This window comes from Boleophthalmus pectinirostris, unplaced genomic scaffold (genome assembly GCF_026225935.1).
Source record: "Boleophthalmus pectinirostris isolate CB_2022bp ecotype Guang Dong unplaced genomic scaffold, ASM2622593v1 HiC_scaffold_1, whole genome shotgun sequence".
In the NCBI taxonomy this organism is placed as follows: domain Eukaryota; kingdom Metazoa; phylum Chordata; class Actinopteri; order Gobiiformes; family Gobiidae; genus Boleophthalmus; species Boleophthalmus pectinirostris.
In genome coordinates this window covers 4072884-4098849 of record NW_026570970.1, presented here as the reverse complement: position 1 = coordinate 4098849, position 25966 = coordinate 4072884, and the positions used below count along the sequence as shown (strand labels likewise).

Sequence of the window (25966 nt, the reverse complement as noted above, 5' to 3'; positions counted from 1 at the left end):
TGTCGTTGGTTCGGTTCGTTTTTCAAAATAAAACTAAAAATAGGAAAATGAAAAAAACAACAATTTTCTTCATTATTTGTCTCCAAAACTAAAATGAAAAAACAGATAATGATTTTTCAGTTTTCGATTTTGTGTTTAAATGAAAAATACAAAAAATGGATAAAACAGGATAAACCCTAAACCAGGAATAAAACAGGTCTAAACCAGGACTAAACCAGGACTAAACCAGGTCTAAAACAGGACTAAAACCAGGATTAAACCAGGACTAAAACCAGGACTAAACCAGGTCTAAAACAGGACTAAACTAGGTCTAAACCAGGACTAAACCAGGACTAAACCAGGACTAAAACCAGGACTACTAAACCAGGTCTAAACCAGGAACCAGGACTAAACCAGGACTAAAACAGGACTAAACTAGGACTAAACCAGGACTAAAACAGGTCTAAACCAGGACTAAACCAGGACTAAAACCAGGACTAAACCAGGTCTAAACCAGGACTAAAACCAGGTCAAAACCAGGACTAAAACCAGGTCTAAACCAGGACTAAACCAGGACTAAAACCAGGACTAAACTAGGACTAAAACCAGGACTACTAAACCAGGTCTAAACCAGGACTAAACCAGGACTACTCTAAACCAGGACTAAACCAGGACTAAAACCAGGACTAAACCAGGACTAAACCAGGACTAAAACCAGGTCTAAACCAGGACTAAACCAGGTACTAAACCAGGACTAAACCAGGACTAAACCAGGTCTAAACCAGGACTAAACCAGGTCTAAACCAGGACTAAACCAGGACTAAAACCAGGACTAAACCAGGTCTAAAACAGGATTTAACAGGACTAAATCCTGCTGTGTGGACGTGTTTCTTCTTCTTCTATCAATAATATTTTTAATTTGGTTCAGTAAAGTTTGGACTTTTTATTTTCTTTTATCAGACAAAACTTCTTATGTGAAGATTTCCTCGTCTTTGTTTCTCTACAGCAAATCAAGTAATCCAAAGTAATTCAGATTACATTACTCACTTTAAGTAATTTAATGTATTCTGTTACAAACTACATTTTGGTGTATGTAATCTGTAATCTGTAGGGGATTACATTTTAAAAGTAAACTTCACAACACTGGCCAAGTCACAACCAGTGTTGGGAAGTTGTTAATAAAATAAAAATAAAAAAAGGAAGAGAGACAAAAGGAATTTCAATTATGATTTGGCGTGTCAATCTTAGAGAGTCTAGTGGTGTATTTATGTTGCACTGTCACATTTATCTTGTTTGATTTTGCCACATTTGTGTCGGTGTGGGTGGTTGGGAGGAAATTATTTATTTTTTTGTGGTGTTGTGGGTGTTGCTTTATGTTTTTGTTTTATGCTCAATATTGTAATATTGTAATTGTTAAATGTTGATTGTTGTTTTACTTTGTTTTATTCTGTTGTCAGTAGAACAGTAGAAGAGAACAACAGACTGTTAACGTTGTGTCGTCAGTGTTTTGTGTCATGTTTTATTGTGATGTTTCTATCGTTTTGTTTTATGAATTGTCATTGACAGTTTGTCTGTTGTGTGAACTTGTCTTATGTTGTGTTGTGTCTCTCTTTCTCTGATCTGCCAGGAAGTACAGATGAAAAGTACCTTCAGACTAATTCTGGCGTATTTACAAGTGTTTATGTTCATGAAAATCCACTGTCCCTTAAAATCAATAAAACAAAGAAATGAACAGTTATTCAGATAAGTATTAACCAGGCTGGCGCCACCTAGTGCCTCCACTCAGTTTCATTTCTCTCCAGAGACTAGATCAGGAATCAGAAAACACTAGATCAGGCACATCCAAACTATGGCCCGTGGGCCAAATGCGGCCCTCAGAAATTTTTTTCTTGGCCCTCAGGCTTCCAGGTGAATAAGCCCAAATTACCTTGCCTCAATTAAAAATAAACTTTTTACTGCAGGTTTTTTTGAACATCTAACTTGATAAAGCTGATATTTACCATATTTTCCACACTATTAGTCGCTCATTAAATGGTCTATTTTCAAACTTTTTTCACAAATAAACCTCGTGGGACTTTAAAGGAAACACAGCAGTGTGATGGGTGAGTGGTTTTGTTTGTTTGTTCGTTCACGGTGACTCTGGGCTTTGTTCAGTTGTGGCGTGTAGGGAGTAGTGTCTGTCGCTGGATTGTCGGCGTGTTCGCAGTGACTCAGTTGTTCAGTCGTGTCTAGAAGCGTCACGTCGCGCTCGTCGCTTTTCCGGTTCGTTCCTCCGTTCCGTTCCTCGTCGGCGTGGAGTGATGAGCGTGTCTGTGTGTCTGTGTGTTTGCGTGTTCTGCGGGTGGTGCGGCTTTGTAGTTTACTGAAGTCGCGCTGGGACGCCCGAGTGGATCCGTGTATGGGGCGCTCTGGATTGTGGGGCGTGGTCGTTTTTTGATGCAGTTAGAGGCTCAAGAGCGCGTCTAATGACCCGGAAAATACAGTAATATTTAGTTTGTGGTTTTAAGGATCTTAGCCTGAATAAAGACTGATGTTTCATTCTAACATTTTAACCATGCACATATTTTAATTATTCACTGACTGAGCATCAGTCTACGGCCCTGGTTCGTCCCTCTGCTTCATCTGGGTTTCGAGATGTGGCCCTTGATAAAAAAAAAAGTTTGAACACCCCTGGACTTAGACGGTTCGCAAAAACCTTGGAAGTGTGAGTTTGGGCACCAGGCAGTCAGCGAAGAGTCAGACATTCCGTGTTGTCAACGATTCCCGAGATGGAGGATTTAAAGCCGAAACAAAGAGAATGTTTCGTGAATTTTATCAATGGAAAAGACGTTATTGTCCTTCTTCCTATGAGATTTGGAGCATTACATACAAAAAAAAAAAAGTACCCGCCTACTGTTGAGTGAACGAATCCTAACACTGCGAGGTCACACGGTTTCTACAAAGTGAAACCGGCTGATGAATAAACAACAGAACAGCACATATCCAATATAAACAGAATAAAATATCCAAAAGTATTGCAGTTTTAAACAAAGTAAAACATGTTTTGGATCACAGAACATCTTTATTGTTCACCGCTTTTACCATATTTAACAAACTGTGCGGAAATTTGGGGCAATAACTTTAAAACTGCAACAAAACCAATGATGAAACTTCAAAAAAGAGCAATAAAAAATGATTAACAATGTCACATTTCATCACCGCATGAATCCACTGCCGATTCACACCAAATGACTTAAACTGAACGAGTGATGTATAAAGCTAAAAATAAAGAAAAAATAAACCACCATTTTTTTTGTGAAAGGGAAGGAAACTATAATTTAAGAGGCTTTTTGAACTTTAAAGTGTCTCGTGTTCAAACAACAAGGAAGAGTTTTTGTGTCTCTGTTTGTGGTGTGAAATTATGGAACAACATGAAAATACGACGAAAACTAAAAAAGCGATTTTTTCCGAAATATCGTGATATTGTATCGTCAAAAGTCTTACAATAATACGGTGGGCTGCCTTGATATATCGAATCAGAAGTTCCTTTGTTTAAATGCAGGTTTTATAGTAATAGCATCATGAACTACATTTCCCATGATTCATTTCAGCGCAGAAAACATGAAGAAATATGTTTTTGACTTGAATTCTTGGGATTATGACGGAAATAATTCACATTAAAATCTTGTCAAGGTATTTTAAAAAGTGTCACACCTACAATTATATCAGAATCTTCAAAATATCGCAATAAATATCGTATCGTGAGATGTATATCGTGATAATACCACGACCACGAGGAGAAACATGGAAACGCCACACAGAAAGGCCCAGGTGACCCAGGGATCGAACCCAGAACCTTCTTGCTGTGAGGCATGAGTGCTAGACACTGAACCAGGACTGAGCCAGGACTAAACCAGGACTGATCCAGGACTAAACCAGGACTAAACCAGGAACTGGACTGAAAACCAGGAACTAAACCAGGACTAAACCAGGACTAAACCAGGACTAAACCAGGACTAAACCAGGACGATCCAGGATTAAAGAAGGTAGGATTGGGCAACGTATTTAGGTCCAAATGTAAAAAAAAAAACAACAACTCTGCTCTAGTGTGATGTGCAGCGATGCACAGGAGGAGGCCAAAGTCTGGTCTAGTCCTGGTCTAGTCCTGGTCTAGTCCTGGTTTAGTCCTGGTTTAGACCTGGTTTAGTCCTGGTTTTAGTCCTGGTTTAGTCCTGGTTTAGTCCTGGTTTAGTCCTGGTTTAGTCCTGATTTAGTCCTGGTTTAGTCCTGGTTTAGTCTGGTTTAGTCCTGGTTTAGTCCTGGTTTAGTCCTGGATTTAGTCCTGGTTTAGTCCTGGTTTAGTCCTGGTTTAGTCCTGGTTTAGTCCTGGTTTAGTCCTGGTTTAGACCTGGTTTAGTCCTGGTTTAGAGTCCTGGTTTAGTCCTGGTTTAGTCCTGGTTTAGTCCTGGTTTAGTCCTGGTTTAGTCCTGGTTTAGTCCTGGTTTAGTCCTGGTTTAGTCCTGGTTTAGACCTGGTTTAGTCCTTTAGTCCTGGTTTAGTCCTGGTTTAGTCCTGGTCCTGGTTTAGACCTGGTTTAGTCCTGTTTAGTCCTGGTTTAGTCCTGTTTAGTCCTGGTTTAAGTCCTGGTTTAGTCCTGGTTTAGTCCTTGTTTAGTCCTGGTTTAGTCCTGGTTTAGTCCTGTAGTCCTGTTTAGTCCTGTTTAGTCCTGGTTTTAGTCCTGGTTTAGTCCTGGTTTAGTCCTGGTTTAGTCCTGGTTTAGTCCTGGTTTAGTCCTGGTTTAGTCCTGGTTTAGTCCTAGGTTTAGTCCTGGTTTAGTCCTGGTTTAGTCCTGGTTTAGTCCTGGTTTAGTCCTGGTTTAGTCCTGGTTTAGTCCTTGTTGGTTTAGTCCTGGTTTAGTCCTGGTTTAGTCCTGGTTTAGTCCTGTTTAGTCCTGGTTTAGTCCTGGTTTAGTCCTGGTTTAGTCCTGGTTTAGTCCTGGTTTAGTCCTGGTTAGTCCTGGTTTAGTCCTGGTTTTAGTCCTAGGTTTAGTCCTGGTTTAGTCCTGGTTTAGTCCTGGTTTAGTTCAGTATCGCAGTTTAAGTCACGTAAACTGGAAACCATTATCTGTTTTTTTGTTTGTTTTTTTTTTTTTTCATTTTGATTTTGGAGACAAATAATGGAGAAAAATCATTTTTTTTGTGTGTGTTTTTCTTATTTTTTGGTTTTATTTTAAAAAACAAACGAACAAATGACACACGGACCGTCAGGTTTGTGGAGATGCTCGTGAGGATCTTTCTGTTGTAAATTCTTGTTGCACATTTGCTTTTTATAAACTCAAAAGTTCATCAGACCAGAAATCCACCAAACCAGACCAGACCGACCAGACCAAACCAGGACCAGACCAAACCAAACCAGACCAGACCAAACCAGACCAGACCAGACCAGACCAGACCAGACCAGACCAAACCAGACCAGGACCAGACCAGGCCAGAACCAAACGTTTGGAAAAGCAGACAAAACATTTCAGATGTCAAAGGTCTCACTGTCAGACTTTTAGAGTCATGTGAAGATGCACGGAGAAGCACAGCCTGGATTTCCCCCTGATGATGTCACAAGGTGGAACAGAGCCTGATTTAACAAATTTAAAAACGTCTGCGGACACTTAAAGAACCTGAACCTGATTTTTCAGATTATATCGTGTAAGCGGCTCTTGACGTCAAAATAAGTCTCCTGTGCACTAATTATAAAACGTTTTTGTCCGATAATCAGGAAGTGCACGTTAGCATTCTAGTTGTTCTTAGCGTTTCCTGGTTTAGTCCTGGTTTAGTCCATGTGGCGCTTTGTTGTCGTGACATTTAAGGCAACATCAGCTCCAACTGGACGCCTGATCCAGGACGAAACTGGGACTTTATTTATTTATTTATTTGTTTGTTTGTTTATTTGTTTATTTATTTGTTTGTTTGTTTATTTAATGAGACACATTTTTGACATGAACCTGAACAGGAAAGATGTTTGTTCAGGTTGTAGCACCTGGAGGAAACTCACCCAGACACGAGGAGAAACAAGCAAACTCCACACAGAAAGACCCAGAGCGACACAGGGATCGAACCAGGAACCTTCTTGCTGTGAGGCATGAGTGCTAACCGCTGAACCAGGACTAAACCAGGACTAAACCAGGACTAAACCAGGACTAAACCAGGACTAAACCAGGACTAGAGGACTAAAGCAGGTGGGATTAGGCAGAATTGCGTCGTCATTTTGGTCCAACTGATTGGATCATCAACCATAATCCAGTACATCTGATTCAGGACTAAACCAGGACTAAACCAGGACTAAACCAGGACCGATCCAGGATTAAAGAAGGTAGGATTGGGCAGCGTATTTAGGTCCAAATGTAAAAAAAACAACAAAAAACTCTGCTCTAGTGTGATGTGCAGCGATGCACAGGAGGAGCCCAAAGCCTGGTCTAGTCCTGGTTTAGTCCTGGTTTAGTCCTGTCAGTCCTGGTTTAGTCCTGGTTTAGTCCTGGTTTAGTCCTGGTTTAGTCCTGGTTTAGTCCTGGTTTAGTCCTGGTTTAGTCCTGGTTTAGTCCTGGTTCAGTCCTGGTTTAGTCCTGGTTCAGTCCTGGTTTAGTCCTGGTTTAGTCCTGGTTTAGTCCTGGTTTAGTCCTGGTTCAGTCCTGGTTTAGTCCTGGTTTAGTCCTGGTTTAGTCCTGGTTTAGTCCTGGTTTTAGTCCTGGTTTCAGTCCTGGTTTAGTCCTGGTTCAGAGTCCTGGTTTTTGGTTTTAGTCCTGGTTTAGTCCTGGTTCAGTCCTGGTTTAGTCCTGGTTTAGTCCTGGTTTCAGTCCTGGTTTAGTCTGGTTTAGTCCTGGTTCAGTCCTGGTTTAGTTTAGTCCTGGTTTAGTCCTGGTTTAGTCCTGGTTTAGTCCTGGTTTAGTCCTGTTTAGTTTTGGTTTGTCTAGTTTAGTCCTGGTTTAGTCCTGATTTAGTCCTGGTTCAGTCCTGGTTTAGTTTAGTCCTGGTTCAGTCCTGGTTTAGTCCTGGTCCTTAGGTTTAGTCCTGGTTAGTCCTGGTTTAGTCCTGGTTCAGTCCTGGTTTAGTCCTGGTTAGTTCCTGGTTTAGTCCTGTCCTGGTTAGTCCTGGTTTAGTCCTTGATTTAGTTTTTGGTTTAGACAGTCCTGGATTTAGTCCTGGTTTCCAGTCCTGTTTCAGTCCTGGTTTAGTCCTGGTTCAGTCCTGGTTTAGTCCTGGTTTAGTCTTGATTTAGTTTTGGTTTAGACCCGATTTAGTCCTGGTTTAGTCCTGATTTAGTCCTGGTTCAGTCCTGGTTTAGTCCTGGTTCAGTCCTGGTTTAGTCTTGATTTAGTTGGTTTAGACCCGATTTAGTCCTGGTTTAGACCTGGTTTAGACCTGGTTTAGTCCTGGTTTAGTCCTGATTTAGTCCTGGTTCAGTCCTGATTTTGTCCTGGTTCAGTCCTGGTTTAGTCTTGATTTAGTTTTGGTTTAGACCCGATTTAGTCCTGGTTTAGACCTGGTTTAGACCTGGTTTAGTCCTGATTTAGTCCCAGTTTAGACTTGGTTTAGTCCTAGTTTACAACTTTGAACTAAAAACTTCGAAAATCCACATTTCAATTCGATTTTTAAATTAATTTCTCAACATTTAATGATTTTTTTTTATTTTAATTTCTTTCATAAACCAAACTCCACTTCCTGTCGGCGCCTACATTTCCCAGAAGCCACTGCACATCGTTTTATCTGAAATGAAATTACTGGGATCCTTGTTTTTGTTTTGTTGTAAATTTCTCTCAATATTTTAAGACCCTGGACATTTTTAAATTTGCACTTTTAACAGTTTTTTGGATTTTAACATAAATTTATAATAAAAAATCTGAAAATTTTAGAAGTTTTTTTTTTTTTTGTGTTTTTTTTTTCAGTCTGGTTTTGGTCTTGACTGTTTCCGACCATCTGATGTTGAGAAAAAAACCTGAACTGATAAATGAATCCCAGATGGCTTCATTATGCAAGGACTAACCCAGAACTCAACCAGGACTAAACCAGGAGGAAACCACGACAGGTCCAGGAATAGACCGGGATGAGTCCTGAGGAGCAGAGACTGAGTCAGAGCAGCTCCTGGTCCCGCCAACGACAAACAGATGAGCTCCCACTGCACCGAGGACCAGACCAAGACCCAGACCAAGACCCAGACCGAGACCCAGACTGAACCAGAACCAGAGCCGGGACTGAATCAGGACTAAACCAGGATGAAATCAAGACTAAATCAGAACTAACAAGGATTAAAGAAGGACTGATCCGGGACTAAGCCAAAACTAAAACGGGATTGAACCGGGACTAAACCAGGACCGAGCCGGGACTAAACCAGGACTAAACTAGGACCGAGCCGGGACTAAACCAGAACTAAAACAGGACCAAACAAGGACTAAACCAGGACTGAAATAGGACGCAAGCAGGACTAACAAGGATTAAAGCAGGACTGAACCAAGACTAAAACAGGACCGATTCGGAACTAAAGTGGGTCTGATCCAGGACTAAACCAGGACTGATCCAGGACTAAGCCAGGACTAATCCAGGACTAAACCAGGACTAAACCAGGATGGAATCGAGACGAAATCAGGACTGGCAAGGATTAAAGCAGGACTGAGCCAGGACTAAAACAAGACTAAAGCTGGATTGAACCAGGACTGGACCAGGACTAAACCAGGACCGAGCCGGGACTAAACCAGAAATAAAACAGGACCAAACAAGGACTAAACCAGGACTGAAAGAGGACGGAAGCAGGACTAACAAGGATTAAAGCAGGACTGAACCAAGACTAAAAAAGGACTTACTCGGAACTAAACTGGGTCTGATCCAGGACTGATCCAGGACTAAACCAGGACTAAACCTGGATGGAATCAACACTAAATCAGGACTGTCAAAGATTAAAGAAGGACTGATCCAGGACTAAGCCAAGACTAAAGGTGGACTGAACCAGGACCGAGCCGGGACTAAACCAAGACTAAAACAGGACTGATTTGGAACTAAACTGGGTCTGATCCAGGATTAAACCAGGACTGAAAGAGGACTAAAGTGGGACTAACAAGGATTAAAGCAGGACTAAACCAGGACTGAACCAGGACTAAACCAGGACTAACAAGGATTAAAGCAGGACTGATTCAGAAGTAAACCAGGTTTGATCCAGGACTAAACCAAGACTAAAGCTGGACTGAAGCAGGACTAAACCAAGACTAAAACAGGACTGAATCAGGACTAAATGAAGAATAAACCCGGACTGATGTGGGACTAAATCAGGAATAAAACCGGACTGATTCAAAATTAAACCAGGTCTGAACCAGGACTAAACCAGGCATAAAACAGAACTGAACTAGGATTAAAAGAGGACTGAAGCGGGACTAAACCAGGGACAAACCAGGACTAAAACTGGACTAAACCAGGACTGAAGCAGGATTAAAACAGGAATAAAACCAGATTCAAGCAGAACTAAACCAGGAATAAAGCTGGAGTGAAACAGAACTAAACCAGGACTAAACCAGGACTGAACCAGGACTAAATCCAGACTGAACCAGGACTGAACCAGGACTGAACCAGACCTCAGCGTGAACCAACAATAAAATACATAAGAAAATCTGTTTTATTCAAAATCTGCACAAGACCAAAAATTTCCTCCGATAAAAACGTGTTCAAATATTTTCACGTCTTTTTTTATTCTTTTATTATTAAAATTTAGAATTTTCTTTCTTTTTGTTTTATCTCAAAATCTCACCCTCCTCTGACCTGCAGACTTTACCTCAACCTGATTATCAACTATCGACGTTTCCATTACGCAAAAGAACCAAACATGGACCAAACCAGGTCTAAACCAGGTCTAAACCAGGTCTAAACCAGGTCTAAACCAGGTCTAAAAAGGATTAAAGCAGGACTGAACCAGGACTAAACCGGGACTAAAGCTGGACTGAACCAGGACTAAACCGGGACTAAAGCTGGACTGAACCAGGACTAAACCGGGACTAAAGCTGGACTGAACCAGGACTAAACCGGGACTAAAGAGGGACTGAACCAGGATTGAACCAGAAATAAACCAGGAATAAAACAGGACTAAATCCAGAACAAAACCGGACTGAACCAGGACTAAACCCAGAAGAAAACCGGACTGAACCAAGACGGAAGCAGAAATAAAACAGGAATAAAACCGGACTAAACCAGGACTAAAACAGGACTGAACCAGGACTAAACCATGAATAAAACCACGAATAAAACAAGACTAAACCAGGACTAAATTAGAACTGAACCAGGACTAAATCAGGTATGAACCAGGTCTAAACCAGGAACAAACCAGACAGAACCAAGACTGAACCAGAACTAAAACAAGACTGGACCAGGACTAAACCCAGAAGAAAACCAGACTGAACCAAGACTGAAGCAGAAATAAAACAGGAATAAAACCGGACTAAACCAGGACTAAAACAGGACTGAACCAGGACTGAACCAGAACCAAACCAGGGCTGAAGCTGCATTTCACCAGAACTAAAACAGGACTGATTCGGAACCAAACCAGGTCTGATCCAGGACTAAAACAAGACTGGACCAGGATTTAAATAAGAGTAAACCAGGACGAAACCCAGAACAAAACCGGACTAAACCAGAACCAAACCAGGACTGAAGTGGGACTAAAACAGGACTGAAGCTGCATTTCAGCAAAACAAAAACAGGACTGATTCGGAACTAAACCAGGTCTGATCCAGGACTAAACAAGGTCTAAACCAGGAATAAAACGGGACTAAAACTGGACTGAACCAGGATTAAACCGGGACTGAAAACGAACTGAATCAAGACTGAAGCAGAAATAAAACAGGACTAAAACAGGACTGCACCAGCACTAAACCAAGACTAAAGCTGGACTGACCCAGGACTGAACCAGGACTAAAACAGAACTGATTAGGAACTAAACCAGGTCTGATCCAGGACTAAACCAGAACTAAACCAGGATTAAAACAGGACTGAAACAGAATTCAAGTAAGACTAAACCCAGAACAAAACCGGACTGAAGCAGAACTGAACCAGGACTGAAGCTGCATTTCCCCAGAACTAAACCAGGTCTGATCCAGGACTAAAACTGGACTGAACCAGGACTAAACCAGAACAAAACCAGGACTGAAGCTGCATTTCCCCAGAACTAAACCAGGTCTGATCCAGGACTAAAACTGGACTGAACCAGGACTGAACCCAGAATAAAACCAGGACTGAAGCTGCATTTCACCAGAACTAAACCTGGACTGAACCAGGACTGAACCCAGAATAAAACCGGACTAAACCAGAACTGAACCAGGACTAAACCAGAACAAAACCGGACTGAAGCAGAACCAAACCAGGACTGAAGCTGCATTTCCCCAGAACTAAACCAGGTCTGATCCAGGACTAAAACTGGACTGAACCAGGACTGAACCCAGAATAAAACCGGACTAAACCAGGACTGAACCAGAACCAAACCAGGACTGAAGCTGCATTTCACCAGAACTAAAACAGGACTGATTCGGAACTAAACAAGGTCTAAACCAGGAATAAAACAGGACTAAAACTGGACTGAACCAAGACTAAACCCAGAACAAAACCAGACTGAACCAAGACTGAACCAGAAATAAAACAGGACTGAACCAGGACTAAACCAAGACTGAACCAGGACTAAACCAGGTCTTTTCTTTCTTTTTTCTTCCATCTCCTGCACTTTACTTCACCTCCACCTGATTTTCGCGTATCGACGTTTCCATTACGCAAAACAAAATCACCAAAACCGAACGCGTCCGGACCAAACGACCCAGAAACCCCCCCAAAAAAAAAACCAAACCCCCGGTCCCATCCGCGTCTCTCTCCCCCGAAAAAAAAAAACCCTCCTCCGCGTCTCACCTGCGTCATGAGGCGGTCCGCTCCCGTGTCCTCCTCGTCCTTAAAGATGATGTCCGTGTTATAGTTCGGCGTGAGCTCCTTGAACCGGTCGGAGTTCCGCGTGATCTTCCCCTCGGGTCTGCCGCTCGCGCCCAGGGTCTTCTCGGCCACGTTGGGGCTGAACTGCTTGTAGGCGAGCGGGATGAGCTTCTTGGGGGGCCGCCTCTTGCCGTACGCCCTCCCCGGACCGCAGCTCTCGGCGGCAGGTGCGAGCGACAGGAGGAGCGCGCCGAGGAGGAGGAAGAGCGCCGAGACCCGCATGGAGGGAGTTTGTGGAGGGAGGTGGTGGTTTGGGGAGGGGGGGAAGAGGGAGGGGAGCGGCGACACGCGTGGATGTCTGCAGGACCTCCCCAGAAGTGTCAAGGCCGGCTCACATGCTTCGGGAGTTGGGGTCGGAGGCAGCGTGGCGCACCGCTCTTACGCGCTCAGCTCATTTTCCTTGTTTTTTTTTTTTTTTTTTCGCTTTTTGTTGGGTTTTTTTTTTTTTTTTTTTGGTTGTTGTTGCGCGTAAAAGCAGGAGCTGTGCGGCGAGGAAGTTGTAAAAAAAAAAAAAGTTAAAAGTTAAAAGTCCGCGGATTTAAAACAAACAGGTTCAAAGTCGAAGTTCCAGAGAGGGTGAAGAGGAGGAGGGGAGGAAGAGGAGGGAGGAGGGGGTGATCCGCGCGCCGGGGCCAGTGATCCGTTGATCCACCAGCCGCGCGCTCCTTTCCTTCTTTCCGTCTTTCCTTCGCTCTTTTTCTTTCTTTCCTTCCTTCCGCGATTCCCTTTTACGTGATCCCGACGCGCGCCGCTCTCCCACTGCTCCCGGAGTTTCCTTTACGCTGCAACTTGAAGGGTTTGAGTGATCCGAGGGCTGCCACTCCAGACCGCACCCTGCCAGCGTCTCTCTCTCAGTGTGCGCCACCCACCCCACCTCAAGGCCCGGCCCGCCCCTCGGTCGTGGGCACGCGGCGGCTGGCACACAGCTCCGGGCAGTGGGTGCAGCAGCAGGGAGCCTATAGCGGCCGCTCCGGGGCTGTTCTGCGGCCGCCTGAGTTTCCACTGGCCCGGGCCTGCGGGGCGGACGGACGGGCGGGCGCGCAGGATGTAAACAGCGCGATCGATGCAAATCACGTTGTGTGCGGCGGTGGTGTGTGCGCGCGCGCTGCGGCGGCGGCGGCGGCGTGGGGGCTTTTACGCACGGACGCAGCGCGAAAACAGAAGCGTGTGCGGAGGGGAGAGGGAGGTGAGGGGAGGGAGGACAGCGCGGGCAGGGGGCAGGGGCAGCGGCAGGGGCAGGAGGAGTGACAGGAGCAGGGGCAGGAGCAGTGACAGGAGCAGTGGCAGGAGCAGTGACAGGAGCAGTGTCTTGGTATTGAACAGTTTACTTTTGGGCCAAATTAGAACTGGACTGGTGCTTCATTCATTAATGTTCTGGGGATAAACAGGACAGGAGCATTGAAAAGATCAGTGACAGGAGCAGTGGCAGGAGCACTGACAGGAGCACTGACAGGAGCATTGACATGACTACTGACAGGAGTAGTGACAGGAGCTGTGACAGGAGCAGTGTCTTGGTTTGGAACAGTTTACTTTTGGGCCAAATTAGAACTGGACTGGTGTTTCATTCATTAGTGTTCTGGGATAAACAGGACAGGAGCATTGAAAAGATCAGTGACAGGAGCAGTGGCAGGAGCAGTGACCGGAGTAGTGACAGGAGCAGTGACAGGAGCAGTGACAGGAGTAGTGACAGGAGCAGACAGTACAAATAGCCTGGTTTAGAACGTTTTACTTTTTGGTTGAAATAAAACTGGACTGACACTTCATTGATCAGAGTTTTGGGGTAAGCAGGGCAGGTGCAGTGACAGGAGCAGTGACAGGAGCAGTGACAGGAGTAGTGACAGGAGCAGTGACAGAAGCTGTGACAGGAGCAATGTCTTGGTATGGAACAGTTTACTTTTGGGTCAAATTAGAACTGGATTGGTGTTTCATTCATTAGTGTTCTGGGATAAGCAGTGACAGGAGCAGTGACAGGAGCAGTGACAGGAGCAGTGACAGGAGCAGTGACAGGGGCTGTGGCAGGGGCAGGGACAGGAGCAGTGACAGGGCTCATGACAGATGTTTTTGACAGGTGAAGACAGTATATCTCTCTATCTTGGTTTAGAACGGTTCACTTTTGGGCCAAATGAGAACTGGATTGGTGCTTCATTCATTAGTGAGTCATGACAGGAGAAGTGACAGGAGCAGACAGGAGCTGTGATGTGGGCAGTGACAGGAGTAGTGACAGGTGCAGTGACAGGAGCAGACAGTACACATACCCTGGTTTAGGCTTAAAACGGTTTACTTTTTGGTTGAAATAAAACTGGACTGACACATCATTGATCAGAGTTTGGGGTAAACAAGACAGGAGCAGTGACAGGAGCAGTGACAGGAGCAGTGACAGGAGCAGTGACAGGGCCCATGACAGATGTTTTTGACAGGTGAAGACAGTATATCTCTCTATCTTGGTTTAGAACGGTTCACTTTTGGACCAAATGAGAACTGGATTTGGCTCTTCATTCATTAGTGAGTCGTGACAGGAGCAATGACAGGGGTCATGACAGGAGCAGTGACAGGAGCATTGACAGGAGCAGTGACATGGGTCATGACAGATGTTCTTGACAGGAGCAGCCAGTATAAATAACTTGGTATGGAACGGTTTACTTTTGGGTCAAATTAGAACTGGACTGGTGCTTCATTCATTAGTGTTCTGGGGTTAAGCAGTGACAGGAGCAGTGACAGGAGCACTGACAGGAGCAGTGACAGGAGCAGTGACAGGAGCAGTGACAGGAGCAGTGACAGGAGCAGTGACAGGAGCCATGAGAGGAGAAGTGACAGGAGCAGTGGCAGGAGTATTGACAGGGTCCATGACAGATGTTTTTGACAGGAGCAAACAGTATATCTATCTATCTATCTATCTTGGTTTAGAACGGTTCACTTTTGAACCAAATGAGAACTGGACTGGTGCTTCATTCATTAGTGTTCTGGGGTTAAACAGGACAGGAGCAGTGACAGGAGCAGTGACAGGAGCACTGACAGGAGCAGTGACAGGGAGCAGTGACAAGACTACTGACAGGAGCAGTGACAGGAGCAGATAGTACAGATAGCCTGGGTTATAACAGTTTACTTTTTGGTTGAAATAAAACTGGACTGACACTTCATTGATCAGTTTGGGCAGTGGCAGGAGCAGTGACAGGAAGCAGTGACAGGAGCAGTGACATGACTAGTGACAGGAGCAGTGACAGGAGCAGTGACAGGAGCAGTGACATGACTAGTGACAGGAGCAGTGACAGGAGCAGTGACAGGGCCATGACAGATGTTCTTGACAGGAGCAAACAGTATATCTCTCTATCTTGGTTTAGAACGGTTCACTTTTGAACCAAATGAGAACTGGACTGGTGCTTCATTCATTAGTGTTCTGGGGTTAAACAGGACAGTGACAGAGGACAGGAAGCGTGACAAGACTACTGACAGGAGCAGTGACAGGTGCAGTGACAGGAGCAGATAGTACAGATAGCCTGGGTTATAACAGTTTACTTTTTGGTTGAAATAAAACTGGACTGACACTTCATTGATCAGTTTGGGCAGTGGCAGGAGCAGTGACAGGAGCAGTGACAGGAGCAGTGACAGAGAGCAGTGACAGATGTTCTTGACAGGAGCAGACAGTATAAATAACTTGGTATGGAACGGTTTACTTTTGGGTCAAATTAGAACTGGACTGGTGCTTCATTCATTAGTGTTCTGGGGTTAAACAGTGACAGGAGCAGTGACAGGAGCACTGACAGGTGCAGTGACAGGTGTAGTGACAGGAGCAGACAGTACAGACGGCCTGGTTTAGAGCGTTTTACTTTTTGGTTGAAGTAGAACTGGACTGACACTTCATTGATCAGAGTTTGGGGTAAACATGACAGGAGCAACGACAGGAGCAGCGACAGGAGCAGCGACAGGAGCAGCGACAGGAGCAGCGACAGGAGCAGCGACAGGAGCAGCATTATCAAACTAACTGCTTGTAGGATAAAGGTTCTTTGAGCCGCACCTGCAGAAAACAAAGCACACACTGCAAAAAAGTCAAGTTAAAACGACTTGAATCTCCAAATCCCTCCTCAGTTCCACCTCGTGATGTCACAAAGTGGTAGTTTTCTAGTGAACAGCTCCTTCTTACCTTAGTAGAGATTTTTGTTTCCGGATCTGAAGAACTTCGAAATGATTCTAATGAACGTGCACCGCAAAAAAACAACATCTAGTCAAGTTAAGACGACTTGAGTTAATAAAGTTTGATCATGATTTGAGCCAATTTCACTCGACAAGTCAAATTATTTGTACTTTTTGTTCTTAAAATATGAAAATACATGAGGACTTGCAAGACTTGAGTCACTATTTTTAGGACTTGAGACTTGACTTGATAAAATGGACTAAGGACTTGGGACTTGACTTGGACTTGAAGGTCAGTGTCAGGATTTATTTGGTTATTTTTTGGTTTAAAGACTTGAAATGACTTGAAGCTCAAAGCAGACGACTCGGACTTGACTTGGACTTGACTTGGACTTGACTCGGACTTATGGACCAGTGACTCGAGACTCGACTTGGACTTGGTTGTATTTGACTTGGGACTTGACTCGGACTTGAGGTCAAAGACTTGAGAAGCACTTTTAAATCTGAATTCTTTCTATTTTGACCGTAATGACTCACTCTAAGATTTTGTCAAGACATTTAAAAAAGAAAAAAAATAACTAAATTAATTTCTACAACTTTTATTTACTCTATAAATATTCATAAATAAATATACTATGATTTTTTTAAGCACAATTTATCTTAAAATTCATATAAATTGCAAAAATCTAAGCTATATTTGGTATTTTTTTGGGTTAAAGACTTGAAATGACTTGAAGCTCAAAGCAGACGACTTGGACTTGACTTGGACTTGACTTGGACTTATGGGCCAGTGACTTGAGACTTGACTTGGACTTGCCTGGATTTGACTTGGGACTTGACTCGGACTTGAGGTCAAAGACTTGAGACTTGCAAAACAACGACTTGGTCCAACCTCTACATCTTGCTGCTCTTAAAATAAAAAAATAAAAAAGTAAAAAAAATAAAATTTGCACTTAAAATAAATAAATTAATTAAAAGAAACAAAATCGAATGATTCCATTGGTCGATAATTTTACTCGTCAAGTTGAATCGACTCAGTTTTTTCTGTGTGTTATTGATACTATTGGTTCATCTGGAATGTTCCACAGTGTGACATTAAACTTGAATATCCATGGAGACAAACAGGTGACATGGTCCATCAGGGCAAGTGACAAGTCAGATCTGTGGAGAAGCGAGTCCTGCTCACAGAAACAAGACATGTTTTGTATAAATAAATATAAGATAGTTTCACCAAATTTAATAAAATGTGGAACATTTCAGGCCAATGTTTAATGAACTATTTAAAATAAAAAATGAAAAAAAAAAAGGACTAAAACCAGGACTAAATCAGGACTAAACCAGGACTAAACCAGGATTAAACCAGGGACTAAACCAGGACTAACCAGGACTCAGGACTAAACCAGGACTAAACCAGGACTAAACCAGGACTAAACCAGGACTAAACCAGGACTAAACCAGGACTGAACCAAGGACTAAACCAGGACTAAACCAGGACTAAACCAAGGACTAACCAGGACTAAACCAGGAACCAGGACTGACTAAACCAGGACTAAACCAGGACTAAACCACCAGGACTAAACCAGGACTAAAACCAGGACTAAACCAGGACTAAACCAGGACTAAACCAGGACTGAACAGGACTAAACCAGGACTAAACCAGGACTAAACCAGGACTAAACCAGGACTAAACCAGGTCTAAACCAGGACTAAACCAGGACTAAACTGGGACTAAACCAGGATTAAAACAGGAATAAAACCCGACAGAAACACGACTAAACCAGGACTAAACCAGGACCAACACTGGAATTAAACCGGACTAAACCAGGACTGAACTAGGAATAAACCAGGAATAAAACCCGACAGAAACAGGACTAAACCAGGACTAAAGCAGGACTAAACCAGGACTGAAGCAGGACTAAACCAGGCCTAAAACTCCTCCTGATTTCCTCCTGAAAACGCTCGTCTAAACTGAAGTTGCGACGCCAATTTTACGTCTTTAACACGTCACATGGAAACAGCTATTGTTGTTAACCTTAACCCCGAGCCTCCTCCTCCTCCTCGCCTCCTCCTCCTCCTCCTCCTCCTCCTCCTCGCCTCCTCATCTCCTCCTCCTCGTCTCCTCATCTCCTCCTCCTCCTCTCTCCTCCTCCTCCTCCTCCTCGCCTCCTCATCTCCTCCTCTCTCCTCCTCTCCTCCATCTCCTCCTCCTCCTCCTCCTCCTCGCCTCCTCTCGCCTCCTCATCTCCTCCTCCTCCTCCTCCTCTCCTCCTCTCCTCCTCCTCATCTCCTCCTCCTCCTCCTCCTCCTCCTCCTCCTCCTCATCTCCTCTCCTCCCTCCTCTCCTCCTCCTCCTCCTCCTCCTCATCTCCTCCTCCTCTCCTCCTCCTCCTCCTCCTGCCTCCTCCTCCTCCTCCTCCTCTCCTCTCCTCTCCTCCTCATCTCCTCCTCTCCTCCTCCTCATCTCTCCTCCTCCTCCTCCTCTCCTCCTCCGCCTCCTCCTCCTCCTCCTCCTCCTCCTCGCCTCCTCCTCCTCCTCCTCCTCGTCTCCTCCTCGCCTCCTCGCCTCCTCCTCCTCATCTCCTCCTCCTCGCCTCCTCATCTCCTCCTCCTCGTCTCCTCCTGGTCTCCTCGTCTCCCTCCTTTGGCTCGCGGCTCCTCGGCTCGCGGCTCCTGACTGCGCCTGTGTGGCCTCGGCAAACAGAACTGACCAGCCCCTCCAAATTAGCTCCTCAAATATTTATCCTGACCGAATCAGCGGTCTCACGTCTTTCAATGAGCTGGACTGTGACCGGGCCCGGGCCTATCCACAATTTATGTTTTATTATTTGTCAGCGCAAACACCGTAAAGTATTTTTTGATCGGACGGCGCCTTTCATGTCTGCAGATGGGACAGGAGCAGACAGTGTACACAGCCCGGGATAGACGCGTTTACTTTGGGCCAAAATAGAACGGCACTGGTGCTTCATTCATTAGTGTTCTGGGGGCAGGCAGGACAGGAGCAGTGACAGGGGCAGGGACAGGGGCAGTGGACAGGGGCAGGGCAGGGACAGGGGCAGTGACAGGGGCAGGGACAGGGGCAGTGACAGGGGCAGTGAGGGGCAGGGACAGGAGGGGCAGTGACAGAGCAGTGACAGGGGCAGTGACAGGGCAGGGACACAGTGACAGGGCAGGACAGACAGTGACAGGGCAGTGACAGGGGCAAGGACAGGGGCACTGACAAAAGTCCTGGTTAGTTAGACTAAACAAGACTAAAAAATAACTAAAACCAGGACTAAAACCAGAACTTAAACCAGAATTGAACCAGGTCTAAACCAGGACTGAACCAGGATTAAAACAGACTACTAAACCAGGTCTAAACCAGGACTAAAACAGGACTAAACCAGAACTTAAACCAGAATTGAACCAAGTCTAAACCAGGACTAAACCTGGTACTAAACCAGGATTAAAACAAGACTGAACCAGGACTAAACCAGGTCTAAACCAGGAACTAAACCTAAACCAGGACTAAACCAGGTCTAAACCAGGACTAAAAAGAACCAGGACTAAACCAGGACTAAACCAGACTGAACCAGGACTAAACCAGGACTAAACCAGGACTAAACCAGGAACTAAACCAGGACTAAACCAGGACTAAACCAGGACTGAACCAGGGACTAAACCAGGACTAACTAAAACAGGACTAAAACCAGGACTGAACCAGGACTAAACCAGGACTAAAACCAGGACTAAACCAGGGACTAAACCAGGACTAAACCAGGACTAAACCAGGACTAAACCAGGACTGAACCAGGACTGAACCAGGACTGAACCAGGACTAAACCAGGACTGAACCAGGACTAAACCAGGACTGAACCAGGAGCAGGATTCTCGGGTGAGTGTGTAAAGCGTCTGGGCTCAGGTCGTGTTTCTCAGACTTATCGTTCTTCAGGTTATTTCCACAGAGCTGAACTCCGACCTGAGTGATAAGTGTTTTACTCGTGTGGGACTCGAGGACTGACGGTTGCGACACAAGAATGTGACCGAACTCCAGACGTTTGGGACGTTTCAGATCCGCTTCAGTCTCAGATCTGAAACTCTGAGAGAAATAAGTCACAAATAAAAACAAAAACTGGAGTTTGAATCTGAGATGTGGTAAATTTGTGTCATTTGTTCAGTCTTTTTCAAAATAAAACCTAAAATTAGATTATTTTAGACCTGGTTTAGTCCTGGTTCAGTCCTGGTTTAGTCCTGGTTTAGACCTGGTTTAGACCTGGTTTAGTCCTGGTTTAGACCTGGTTTAGTTCTAGTTTAGTCCTGGTTTAGTTCTGGTTTAGACCTGGTTTAGTCCTGGTTTAGTCCTGTTTTAGTTCTGGTTCAGTCCTGGTTTAGTCCTGTTTTAGTCCTGTTTTAGTCCTGGTTCAGTCCTGGTTTAGTCTTGGTTTAGTCCTGGTTTAGACCTGTTTTAGTCCTGTTTTAGTCCTGGTTTAGTCCTGGTTTAGACCTGGTTTAGACCTGGTTTAGTTCTGGTTCAGTCCTGGTTTAGTTCTGGTTTAGACCTGGTTTAGACCTGGTTTAGTCCTGGTTTAGACCTGGTTTAGACCTGGTTTAGTTCTGTTTCAGTCTTGGTTTAGACCTGGTTTAGACCTGGTTTAGACCATGGTTCAGTCCTGGTTTAGTCCTGGTTCAGTCCTGGTTTAGTCCTGGTTTAGACCTGGTTTAGACCTGGTTTAGTCCTGGTTTAGACCTGGTTTAGACCTGGTTTAGTCCTGGTTTAGACCTGGTTTAGTCCTGGTTTAGACCTGGTTTAGTTCTAGTTTAGTCCTGGTTCGGTCCTAGTTTAGTCCTGGTTTAGACCTGGTTTAGACCTGGTTTAGACCTGGTTTAGTCCTGGTTTAGACCTGGTTTAGACCTGGTTTAGTCCTGGTTTAGTCCTGGTTTAGACCTGGTTTAGTTCTAGTTTAGTCCTGGTTTAGTCCTGGTTTAGACCTGGTTTAGTCCTGGTTTAGTCCTGGTTTAGACCTGGTTTAGTTCTAGTTTAGTCCTGGTTTAGTCCTGGTTTAGTCCTGGTTTAGACCTGGTTTAGTTCTAGTTTAGTCCTGGTTTAGTCCTGGTTTAGTCCTGGTTTAGACCTGGTTTAGTTCTAGTTTAGTCCTGGTTTAGACCTGGTTTAGTCCTGGTTTAGTCCTGGTTTAGTCCTGGTTCAGCCAAAATCAAAAACTGAAAAAACAAATCCTTAAATTTTTTCATTTTGGTTTTGGAGACAAATAATGAAGAAAATTGTTGTTGTTTTTTTTATTTTTGTTTTATTTTGAAAAACGAATGAAAAAATGACACACAGATTCTCTTCCACCGTCGTCTGGTTCTCGTCTGACTCGACTGGATCAAACTAAATATTTATATTTAACATCATATTTAATCACCTGCATGTTTTCTGTTCTTTCGAGATCTGTAATGTTAAACCTTTTCTTATTCAAATAAATGTTTAATAATAGTTTTGCTTAAACATTGAATCCAGAACAAACAGAATATAAAATAATAACAACATTTTAAATAAATCATGTCTCTATAGTCGATCTGTGTGCGGCTGCAGCTCTAATACATGTTTGATATGATCTCGCGGGCCAAATGTAATTATATCGCTGGCCAAATTTGACCCCCAGGCCTGAGTTTGGTCTAAACGAAAGGCACTTCTCATAAAATATTTTGTCATTTTTACCCGCAAGCGTTTGTGTGAACAGGCGTCAAACCTTCAGTGCTTTTTTATAGTTTCAGTTCATTTAAAGGTTGTATGGAGGATTTTTTTGTTTTAGTTTCAAATTGTGAATGAAAGTTTAAAATACCATTACAGAGACGCAGCAGCTTTGTAATTATGATGACCAAAAAAAAAAAAAAAAAGAATGAAAATCCATCAACTGTGGAGGCCAGATAAACATCAGCCAATAGAAAACGAGGCTCCCTCATTTTCTATTGGCTGTTAGGTTGTCAGTCAAACTCCCTACGTTTCTAATGTAACTGACTCGTTTTATCGGATTACGTGGTTTATGCAGCGGTTCTTAGAGGCTTTTTCAAACTGTCGCTTCCTCGCAATTCGCACAAAGTTTGTTGAGATGTCGGACGAGAATCCACGACCAGTTCGCCGCAAAAGAAAGTCGGTTTTTGAGGTCGCTGAAAGAAGAAGAGAAGGGGAAAAGGAGGTGCAAAGACAAACTGAGGTGATTTTTGGAGATTTCTTCCAGCGATGGCGCGAATGAAGCAGACGAAGAGTCTAAAAACTGAAGACGCGTCAGTTGCTAAATTATTTCAAGACAGGACACGTCAACGGTAAATCTGAACAAACATGATTTCTAGAGTAAAGAGGCGGGAGGAGGAGATGTTTCTACTTGTGGAGCTGTGGAGGAGGAAGGTGGTGTCACACATGCACAACATTTGAAAAAAGGACTGTTGCTGTATTTCACTTCCCTTAAAAAAATCCTCTATACAACCTTTAAAAGGACTTTTGCTTGTCAGAGTCCAACTAGTAAAGCAATAATTTTGATGCATCAAAATCATTGTAGTTAAATACATAATCGCCGAGTTTGTTGTTAGATTATTTCTCACATGAAGGAAATTTGACTGAAATTAAATCCATGTATCATTCGTTCATTCGTTTTTCAATATAAAACCAAAAAATAGGAAAACGAAAAAAAAACAACTGTTTTCTTCATTATTTGTCTTCAAAACCAAAATGAAAAAACAGACAATGATTAGCTTTTTCTGTTTTCGATTTTGTGTTTAAATGAAAAATGAAAAAAGCGGATAACGGTCGTTTCCTGTTTACGTGACTTCAGTGACTGAGATGCTGAACTTATGCACTGCATATGGACTGAACCAGGACTGATCCAGGTCCGGGACCAGACCGGGACCAGAGCGGGACTGAGACCGGGACCAGAGCGGGACCAGAGCGGGACTGGAGCGGGACCAGACCGGGACCAGAGCGGGACCAGACCGGGACCAGCGGTCCGAGCGGTTCCATGTCATCGTCTCCGTCCTGGTTCTGTGCAGGAAAAGCAAGAATGTGCTGTGGACGACAGGTTCGTTCGATTGGACCTGCTGTCTCTGGTTGCGACACGAGTTCGCAGTCACACCAGAGGAACTGCACCAAAATTTGGCATTTGGTGCGGATTCAAGCAAACCTAGACCACCTCTTTTTTGAGGTCTCGGTCCGTTTAATTTGGTGCTGGTCCGAGTCCGATTGAAGCTTTCACACCAACACAAATGAACCGAACTAAGAGCTTTTGACCATTTGGTCCATTGAATACTGAATACTACACCAAATACTGTCTTTGTGAAAGCACCCTTAGACCGGGACCAGACCGGACCAGACCGGGACCAGACCGGGACCAGACTAGACAGGGACTAGAAAGGGACCAGACCGGAGGCTCAGAGCCCACAGCAGGGCCGGAACTCGAAGCTGGGGCTCAGACCCTGCGGAGGCTCGGAGTCAAAGCTCAGAGTTCACTCTGGTCCTGCTCTGGTCCCTCTCTGGTCCCGCTCTGGTCCCTGCTCTGGTCCCGCTCTGGTCCTGCTCTGGTCCTGGTCTGGTCCCGGACCTGGATCAGTCCTGGTTCAGTCCGAATACAGCACAAAAGTCCAGCATCGCAGTCACAGAAGTCACGTAAACGGGGGAAACGGTCGTTATCCGTTTTTCCATTTTTCATTTAAACAAAATTCAAAAACTGAAAAAAACAATCATTATCTGTTTTTTCATTTTGGTTTTGGAGACAAATAATGAAGAAAACTGTTGTTTTTTCGTTTTCTTATTTTTGGTTTTATATTGAAATTTTATATTAAATTATATTTGATTTTATCCACTGTTCTTTTGACGTGATGTTGTGAAGGATCTGAGTCCCACTTCCTTCACTTCATGGATCAGTTTGAGTTTTGTTCCAACACAAATACATCTGGGTCTGTATCCATGCCCGTTTTTTTTTTTTTTTTTTTTTGAGAAAAACATACCAACTGACTTTAAGATATTAAGATGTAATTGTGCATGTTGTATTTTGTTTGATTTTTGTTTGATTTTCATTATTATTATTATTGGACACTTTACTAACATAAAACTCTGCAAACTCGTTTCTTTTATTAAAACATTTTAGATGAATATTTACGACAGAATGATCCACAGGTGTCATAGACTATAAAAGCTTTGCTCGATTATGGAAAAAAATCACAATTATTTTGGTCAATACTGAAATCACATTTATTCAAAAGATTATTTTTTAGCTACACAATTCAGCATTTCTCTCAAAAAAACACTTTGTTATTGATAATTTACACAAAACTTTCCAACTTTGGCTACAAAATTTGAACCTTAGAGCAGTTTTGTGATGTATAAAACTGAATAAAACATACTTTAAACATAAAATAACACATAGAAAAACATAAATGTATCCAAAATAAACTAAATATCCAGCTGTTCTACAATCTCTAGATGTAAAAAATGAAGTAAATTTGGAGATCGTTTGACCCACAAATCGAAATCGTGATCAAAATCCGATGAATTGCACAGATTTAGATTGTAACTCCACACACAATCAAACACAATCTGTCTTTTTTTAACGTTATTTGTGATTCTTCTGGTTGTGAAATCCGAACATTCCCGTCGGACAAGAACATTCGTCCGTGTAAATCAATGTAAAGAGCCACATGAGTCGCTGTGGATGGTGCTTCCCGGCCGTCCCACTGCACATGTTTTCCTGTAACTATCAGTGTTCGGCTGCTCTGTGCGTGAGAGCGTGTGTCATAAAAAGAGGTGTGTCCCTGATGCCCTCCCTGAGTGAAGTGGTCACATGCTCCCTCCCTCCTCGCCTCCTCCCTCCTCGTTTCCTCGGCTTTAAAGTGATCGGCGCACGTTCTCCCAGAGCTTCAAAGTGATTCGCAGACTGTTCGATCGGAGATGGAAGAAGCTCAGCGGAGAAGCACAAAATCCCCGTACGCAACTTCTCCTCCCGTATCCGAGCAAAGCGTTTTATTGTCCGATCATCAGGAAGTGCGTGTTAGCATGTGAATGTTTATAGTCGTACTGGGATGTGAAAACTCTGATCTGATCTCTGAAGGTTGTGAGTAAATCGCACCAGACAAAAAATGAAGAAAAAGAAGAAAAAAAACATAAAAGTCACACTTTTTGGGGGGAAATTATTTAATAAAATGAGAGATCAGGAGCAGACATTTCCTGTGTAAAGTCAAGTTGTAGTAAAAACAAAAGAAGAGAAGAACAACAGACTGTTAATGTCACATATGAACAGTTCTTCAGATAAACTATAACACAGAGATGCTCACGATTTTTTTTTCATAAGAGCCACATTGGAAGAGTAAAATCAAGAGGAGAGCCACTGTGTCTGTGCTCAGACTGCAGCCTGAAGTGACCCACATCCGATTTTTTGCCTCTATGTTCCTGTATCTGATCTTTTAATGACAGTCTGAACCACACAGATCTGATTTTTTCAAATGTGACCCAGGACACTTGGATATGTGCTCCTGAAACTGATACATATCTGATCTTTTGACATGTGACTTCAGTGTGAACGGACAAAGTGCATTCATCCACCTACACGTTATCAACAAGACACAAACGTCACTATTCTGCGCTGAAGTAGGTGAAAACTGTTAACGAACTCAGTGTGACTGAAGTGAAGCACATCACCACTCACCACAAAACACCACGACCAAAAACCTCGTCCTTCTCCTTCTCAATCTCCTCCTTAAAACAAGTAAGTTGTTCATGTTCTGGCTCCGGTACGAGAGGAACTTTAAAATCTCCAGGTGCTCGATGCTGCGTCCATGTTTGGACAACTTGTGTAAACACAGAGACGCTCGCTGCGGTTGACGTCGTCGTGTCTCCAGTGTCACATGTGGGACACTTTTGG

At 43.8% G+C, this 25966-nt stretch overlaps 1 protein-coding gene across 1 annotated transcript in view; it reads right to left on the bottom strand.

The window, feature by feature from the left end:
* The window catches only part of LOC110159958 (indian hedgehog B protein-like), a 47698-nt gene extending 34775 nt beyond the window's left edge, over positions 1-12923 (bottom strand). Inside the window, exon 1 of the mRNA XM_055152200.1 lies at positions 11877-12923. Coding sequence (XP_055008175.1) covers positions 11877-12176 — 300 coding nt within the window. The 5' untranslated portion in view covers positions 12177-12923. The remainder of the gene's footprint in view (positions 1-11876) is intronic.
* Between the last annotated feature and the right edge of the window lie 13043 nt (positions 12924-25966).